General features: G+C 41.8%; 1 protein-coding gene across 1 annotated transcript in view; it reads right to left on the bottom strand.

Moving 5' to 3' along the window:
* DERL1 (derlin 1) overlaps positions 1-8628 on the bottom strand; it is a 29279-nt gene that overhangs the window by 14577 nt on the left and 6074 nt on the right. The window contains exon 2 of the mRNA XM_007943419.2: positions 3085-3196. Within this exon, the coding sequence (XP_007941610.1) occupies positions 3085-3196 (112 nt within the window). The remainder of the gene's footprint in view (positions 1-3084; positions 3197-8628) is intronic.

The raw sequence follows: 8628 nt of genomic DNA, 5'->3' as shown, positions 1-8628 counted from the left end.
AAGGTACAGCAACAGACCTCCATCTGAATGGAGGAACAATAAAGAGAAGCAGCTAAGGAAACAACCAAAATAACATGTTTCATAAAAAGTTACCCCATGAAGCAGTACCTAGCTGGTGCCTGGCCAACACTTAGTTGAGCAAAGATTCTAATCAAATCATGATCAAGAGGGGGAGATGTCAAAGAAAAAATTAATAACAGACATCTTCCTTTGATTTGAAGGTTTTTTTTCTTACCCACAACACCAAAGTTTTAGCCACCAAGTCAAAGACCACCCTGTAATCTGGTATCAGTTGCTCTCAGTAAAAAAGGGAGAGCAGGGTTCAACTGATCATGTTACAATCAACCAATGGTTGATCTTCCATTCTTCTCCCTCCCTTTCCCCTCATAAGCCTCACTGTAACTAGCCTATTTCAAGCCATTTGCTTGTTTTGGAACCAGAATGGTCTCCCTATGTGCATAAAGAATAACTGCTTCAAATAAACCTTATGTTCCAAAACAACAAACATTTTGTTCTGTGGATGGGAAGCAGGGAAAGGGGGTGCCTTTTAAGAATCAGAGCAAATGACAGAAAGTGTCCTACAGATGTACCTTAAGTGTATGCAAGTAGGGTAATAAGATCCCAAATCAGTTGAATTACCTGATAGGTAAGCAGAGATGGGTAAATGGTTTCAAGGCTCTTAAGTAACCAAGAGAAGACAAGTTATAAATAAAAAGTGGTCACAGAATCACTGTAATTTAGGTCCTTATATTTCAGAGGCAAATAAATACTGAAATATTTATAGACAGAATCATGTCTGGCACTTGTTTCAAATAATCAGGGGTGGGGACAGACAAGGATATAGAGAAAATAAAAGTGGCCATGAGAGAACTATGGAATGTGAGTGAGTGATGGTTAAAAAGGGGTTTACCGTGATCCACGTCCACACTGCTACAACACTGGTAAACTTTGAAAACACTATGCTAAGTGAAAGAAGGAAGGCCAGATCAAATTCTATTTATATGAAACACCTAGAGTAGGAAAATCCAGAGACAGAAAGTAGAAAGTAGACTAGTGGTTGCCAGGGATTGGTGGGTTCAGCGTTTCTGTTAGGGGTGATGAAATGTTCTAGAATTAGATAGTAGTAGTGGTTACACAACACTGTGAATGTACTTCCAAACCAACCAAACTCAGTGCCATTGAGTCCATTCTGACTCAAAGCGACTCCCACTGGGTTTCCAAGGCTGTAGCTCTTTACAGAAGCAGACTGTCTCATCTTTTGTGGAGCAGCTAGTGGGTTTGCAACTGACCTTTTGGTTAGCAGCCCAATGCCTTAACCACTACATCACCAGAGCTCCTTGTGAATGTGAACCAAGTACTTAGTGCCACTGAAATGCACACTTCAGAATGGTAAAAATGGTCAATTTTATGTTAGATGAATTTTCTCTCAATAATGCAAAAGGGAAAAAGTGCGTTCTTAACCTTTCTCTCTACTTTTGTGTGTCTTTGAAAATTTTCCATAATAAAATCTTTTAAAACTGGTTACAGATCATCATACTTAACTGAGCATTTTAATGTTGATATTAAAAATATTATTCCCACAACTTAATCCTCTACTAGATTACACAAGAGGGGAAGAACGCCAAGCAAGACAGCATCATAATCAGGTCCAGGACAGGCAAGGGAGAATGAAAATCACACATTCTGGTAAATGTAAGGAGTCAGCCCACTGCTATGGTGGCAAGTCCTGGTTGTCAGCTTTACCTCAGCCAAGTCACTTCACTTCCTAGACTCTCTGCTCTTCTTCTGTGACACTAGGGGAAAGGGCTAGGTTCCTTTCAAGAGTAACATTCTATGACCCTATGACACATAACAACAACAACAACACTACTCTGTATTAATGCAATGATTTTTCCTTCTTGAAAAGCAACTAGGAGCAACTGCCAATTTAAGGAAAAATTATATTTGATACCAAATGTCTATCCTTGTACTTCCCTGCAGTTGTGAGACCAACCAACAGTTCTCACACTTGTGAGCACTGGCTTAGATTAAAGATGGCATTTCCAGAAGTTGGGGTTGTGAGACCTGCAGTTATGAGACCAACCAACAGTTCCCTGCAGTTGTGAGACCAAACAATAGTTCTCACACTTGTGAGCAGTGGCTTAGATTAAAGATGGCTCCGATGTCTCTGCCCTGAGTAATAGCCACAGGCTTACAGTCTCTGGAGTCGGCCAACCCTCCCAAAGCCATTTAGGCTTAACAGCAGAATGATTTTCACATTTTAATAGAGCATATCGATTCACTGCTTCTTGGTGTAAGCAACATACAACAATATATAAGGTACTGTTGGAAATAAATTACAATTCAGTAAGAAACTTTTAAGACTTTTTATTGCTTATCTGTAACACTGTGTAACCCAATGCCATCAAGTCCACTCTGACTCATAGCAATCCCCAATGGGTTTCCGAGGTGGTAAATCTTTACAGAAGTAGATTGCCCAGTCTTGCTTTCACAGAGTGGCTGGTGGGTTTGAACCACTAACCTTCTGGCTAGCAGTCAGATGCCTTAGGCAGTGTGCTACCAGAGCCCCTTGTAACAACAATGTATAGGGTAGCCAATATGTGATAAACTGCCATATTATTAAATCGTGGCAATATATTTTAAACTTGAGTGTTTCATTACAGAGGTTAAGTACAGACATTTAATTCCATAAAGTGGTGCTTTTCAATTTCTATTACGGAGATGGATACAGTGTAACCCAATTAAAGGACAAGGATTTCTCTGTGACCAATATGAGTGAGCTGTCAAACTGAGGACACACATCTCAGCCACTGGGAAGAGCAAGCTGGGTCTAGCTCTAATCTATTTCTTCACCTATAAAATGATGACACTGCTACTTAGACCTTATGAGGTTGTTGTGACAATTCACACCCCAATAATCTAAGTGTCTAGTACAGTCGGGACATAGTTACTACTCACTGGGCACTTACTATCAATGTGCCCTTTTATGTATAACCTAACTGCCCTCAAAATTCCTCCAAGTAAGTAAACATACCTTCAAGTTAAATTATAGAGAAACACTTAGAACAACCACAGATAACATACCTGTTTCGAGTCGTGTAGAATACTGATACAAGAAATATAAATTGACCAAGTAAAGAAATCCAGTTCCCGGGCCCACAGGGAAGTAAAACGTGGCAGTGACTGGCCTCCAGACCTGTCCAGATCAAAATAAACAGTGGTTAGTTTCTCCAAGCCTGGTTGTCTTATAGTTTCTTCTAGCTAAACAAATCAACCCTTCCCAAGCACGCTCCTCAATGGTGAGAGCTACTAAGAGACACCACTAACACAGTTCCAGACAACCAGGGAAGAGTTTACATCGGTTACATGCACACCAACTTAGAAATCTATGGAGTTAAGTGACAAAAAGTAAGCAATGAATATTTCTAAATAAACTAAAAAATAATCAATACTGTACAAGTACATGATTCGTCTTCATTGAGTGTTCTGTTTACCTGATGCCACTCTGCAAGAATATATCACAAATGGGATGGCTTGAACAAACAGGAGTTTATTCTCTTACAGTTTGGAGGTTTTAAGTCCGAGTTCAAAGTGCCAGGTTCTAGGGGCTGGGAACCTCGGGCTTCAGCTCTGCCTCCTGCTCCCAGCCCACTGAAGCTGGAGGCTTTTTTTCACTCAGACAGCTGCTGGCTGCTGAGGCTGACAAGCCCAAGGCTGACAAGTAATAAGGCACAGTCCCGATGTTACCAAACCACACGGCAGGCCATTAATTTAAGTCCATTAAAGGTCCCAAGGTCGGCAGAGCATTACAAAACTGTTTTATTGGCTTCATGGCATTCCTTCTACGTGGATGTCCAAACTTCATTTAAATGATTACAACAGTGCTGTTGTGAATATTCTTGCACACCCACAGTACAGGATAAATCTGTGCAAATCAAACTACTGGACCAACAGACATGAGTTTAATTTTGGTACATATTGTCAAATGTCTAGAAAAACGTTTGAGTAACTTCTACTTCTAAAAGGTACATTAACGCATGTCTCCCTTCCACGCTCTCATCACTTAACGTATCTTGTATTCACCAATTGCGTTAGGAGTAAAGCAGAGTGCCTTTCCATGTTTAAAAACTCTTTCATTCACTTTTTCTGCTAGATTTTCGGTACTAATTTTTGCAAATATTTTCTGGTCAGACATGCTTTTATGGTATTTGGGCCATGTTGATGTCACTCAAAAGCTTAAGTTAGTGTAAGCAATGTATCCACCACGTATCCTGCTTACAAGATTAGAAAAATGTTCACAGTTTTCTAGCAGTACTGTCATGGTTCATCTAAAGACTAAGGAAGAGACTCAGGATCGTTTTCCAGACAGTTAATCAGTTTTCCCAACCCCATTTACAGAGCAAGCCATCTTTTCTCCATATGTTTATTCACTTACATCTTACGGCTGACTTTTAGATTATTCTGTTTGGAATTGATTCCTATAACACTATCAAGCTACTGTAATTTCTAGTTATAGGTTTTAATATCTGGTACAGTTAAATGGCTAAGTAATCCCCTTATTTTTTTTTTACCACAATTGCCTATAATCTTGGCTAGTGTCTGATACTAGATTTTTCTAAGTGAATTAGAACCAACCTCTTTATTATATCAACAGGCTGCTGATATAATTCCCAACCAAGAAGTCTTTCATGGGGCTTAGAGTGTTCTGCAGAGCTAGTGCTTTCTGTCTCCTCTTATACTCAACCACCAGCTGGATTCTCTCACTGCCACTAATACTTGAAAACTGAGTTCTTTGGGCTTTCCAAGTATACAAACATGTTGTTGTTGTCGTTATGTGCCGTCGAGTCGGCCCCGACTCATAGCGACCCCTCCTTGGGTTTCCGAGGCAGTATCACTACAGAAGTAGGACTGCCCAACCTTCCTTCCGAGGAGTGGCTGGTGGGTTTGAACCGCCAGCCTTCTGGTTAGCAGTCAAGTGCTTTGTCTTATTTCATTCCAGTCTAATTCACTGGCTAGTATCTGCAGAACAACATTCAATAACAGTGGTTAAACTAGAGACCTTTCCCCAACTTCTGGAAATGCCAGCATAATGCTGGCTTTTGGACTGGGCGCTATGTCTCACAGCAGCCTACCATGTACCAGGCACAACAGACATGGCCCTGGCAGAGTTCACAACAGTGGGGAGGCTGTCAAAAGAAGCAAAGAGTAGGCACGTGAGAAGGGATGTCTGGTCTTAGAAAAATGAGTACAAAAGGCCCAAAGAATTGCAAGAGCACAAAGAATGAAACAGGTGCTGCTGATAAGCTAGGTATGGCTGGGGCCTCTGCCAGATCTGGGGAGCTACAGTCTCCAAAGAGAAGACTGAAGCCATAAGAGCTGAATTCCTTGAGGAAGGAATATCATACTTGCTATACCCCAAAAGTGACCTCCCAAGAATCCTGTATTAAACCAGTAAAACAAAACAGGTTAAAATTCATTGTGGTTTATTTGCAACTTTATCATATAGAGTCTAATGGAAAGAGACCTGGAAACCTTTGGAGAAGACCTGGCTTTCAGTCTGTTTGCAAATTTCCATGTCTGACCCTCAGTTTCCATCTCTAAATGGGGAATGACATATACAACTACATGGCCTCCTTTGATTCATGGTAAAATGAATGACTGAAGAAATCAGTCATCCTTCCTGGAGGTGCTGGTGTACTTATTTACATGCATTAACCCAAGAAGTGGACCTTAGAGATGAGGAAACAGCACTTAGAAAGGTTAAGTAACGCTAATAACTGGTAGAACCAGAGCTGTGTCCCAGACAGTCTGACTCCAGTCTGGCTACTAAACTCCTCCTTTTACAATGCCTCTCACAAGTGGATGGGTATGCTGAGCTATAATTACAATTAATACAAATTTTCAGGACTACTATGCATGTATAATCCTGAATGAACTGAGAATAACCCTACAAATTCATTCTCCCTGCTTAGGAAAAGCATTGGGAGTAAAGACCAGAACTGAGCTCTTGCCTTGGCTTGTAAATGGCCATGGGGCCTTGGAAAAGTCTGACCTTGGAGCCTGCTTCCTCACCCGTCCATGAACAGTTGTCCTATCACCACCCCGCCTTTCTCAGCTCACAGGATCTACAGAAGGCTAGAATTCAGAAAATTAATTAAAGAGGTATTTTGTTTTAAAAGAAAGAAAGAAAAGTATATACGTGGGTATATTATTACTACTACAATCTTTTAGGCAACGCACACTGACCTGGTTTTTACAAATTCATGTTGTAAACTACCCACACACACCTGTAAGTTACTCAAGACCTGATTTTGGAAAAGAAACCTCATGTTTTTTTTCTGAGTACATTTTCACCAGTGCTGATGACATGACACTATTTTTAGCCACTGTGTGCACCTGTTCTTTGAGAATCAGCATCTGTCAAAATACCTCACCTTCTTTTCCCTTCTCATTAAGTTACCCTTGAGTTATACTTGCTTTCATTGATCTGAAAGAACCGTTTTTTATCACTTAAAAATTATAATTTGAAAGTAACTCATCTCTCCAGGAGGATACGATGTAATACATTTCTGAAACCCCCACTGAAGGCGCCCAACAAGTCCCCTCCCTTTTGCCCAGCTGACACATAAGTGGTTGGGATATGGAAACTGGCTTTATTTTCAGCACTGGGACTGAAAGAGGCACGTTCTCAAGCCTGGAAAGCCACCTAGATGCCTCAGGAGGCAGCCAGGTGCAGTGCCAGGGACCTGGGACCAGCCCACACAGGACTGGGTGCTGCTTACTTACAAGAGGACTGGTCCACAAGCAGCTCACCTTAACCCCAAGGCAGGAACCATAACTGTCCTAGTTTTCTCGTGAGGAAAACTGGGCTCTACGTAGAATTTAAGTCATCTGCCAGAGGTCCTTGTTCACAGGGGGCACATGAGCTACGTGTTCTAGCACAAGCCCTTCCTTGAGAGTGGGCTGCAGCAAGCCTTCAACGAAGGACTCCCAAACGATCTGGTCCTGCAACCCTCACAAATGCCCCCAAGAGTTGAGAGTGGGGTTTTGTAAGCACTGCAATGAGGTCTGGAGGGAGGGAAGTCCACATCAAGTCAAAGGACACGTAAGGAGGATGCAACCTGTTAGCAAACTGTGAGCTGGTCATGGTTTTTTGTTTCCAGCTGCATTAGATAAGCAAGGAAAGGCCCCATCACTCATTTTAAGTACAAGGCATTCAACTGAGGACTTTAAAGGAGCAACCCCACTCCTTGGTATGTACTCAACAGAAACACACACATATGTTCATCACGAAGTACATACGTTCACCAAGACATGTACTACAATGTTCATGGCAGCATTATTCATAATCACCCCAAACTAGAAACTACCCAAAAAGCCATCCACTGTCACATGGATGAGTAAGCTGTGCTACATTCACACAGCAGAATGATGAGGGTGACCAACCTACAACCATGTGCAGCAACATGGGTGACACTCATACTGCTGAAAGAGAGGCCAGATACCAAAGAGTCAAAACCGTGTAACTCCACTTATACAAAGACTTAAGAGGCAAAAAGCATCTAGGCTGTGAAGTGAGGACAGGAGTCCCTGTTGGGGGGCAGGGAGGAGGGGAGCGGCCAGACGGAGCAGGAAGAAGACTTTGGTCATGCTGCTAAGGTTGTTTCTTGATGTGGGTGCTGGTTATGGAAGCAGGTTGAGCTTCTGAAAATTCAACAAGCTGAAATTGGTAAGCTACACATTTTCTTTTCATACACTGTAATTCAATAAAGTCAGAAACCAAAGCCCTCAATTCATGAGCAACCTTATCTGCAGCCCACAGCAGAACTGTCTACTGGGGCCAGGAGTGCTAAGGAGACCATACAGCTGTTCACACCCACACACCAACCACTAAAGCTCCCAATCCAAATCCTGAGGCTACTCCCACGTGCAGCCTCTTCCTGTTACGTGTAGACAAGTCTGTCTTCCCCAACACACCGTCCAATCTGCCAGGTAGCAGTCATCAGGTGAAATGCAGTAACATATGCAGAAGCTTGGCGGATGTAGGGATCTGGCTGATTAACGGATTCGGTTGGTGCCATTTCTTATTATTCCTGGAAATAAATTAGGGATATTGGGAGTTCGTATCTTCCCATTTCAAGCTGGGGTGCTTTCTAGGGGACAGAGAGCAGAATAAGATTATTAATCCAGCAATTGCATTTCAATTACCGTCTGTGGAGACAAAGCAGTAATGGCAGGAACTGTTGCTGGCTGATTCAAAAAAGGGGGCACTATATTTGAATAATCTACTTACCAGGCTACTTACTGGTCACTTCACAAACATTTTTCTATGTATTCTATCTAATAGAGGCATGAAGTAGATAGCACATTCCTCAATTTGAAGGCACTTGTTTTTGTGTTTCTAAAAGCAGGATGTGTCCTATAACTAATATACTCATTTAATGTCATTTCTTCTTTCTATTCCCCAAATACTGTTGTATTAAACTCACAGAGCACTCCCTGTATAATCAACAGGGTCTTGGAACAGACTTGATACAGCATTATTTTACTATCCAGGTAAATAAGTTGAGGATCAGAAAGGATAAACAACTTGCCTATGGGCACATAGAGGAGCCATGGTAGTGCAGT

The sequence above is a fragment of the Orycteropus afer genome, unplaced genomic scaffold (assembly GCF_000298275.1).
Source record: "Orycteropus afer afer isolate SDZICR_OR568_19922 unplaced genomic scaffold, OryAfe1.0 scaffold00106, whole genome shotgun sequence".
Lineage (NCBI taxonomy): Eukaryota > Metazoa > Chordata > Mammalia > Tubulidentata > Orycteropodidae > Orycteropus > Orycteropus afer.
This window is presented reverse-complemented; position numbering and strand designations above follow the sequence as displayed.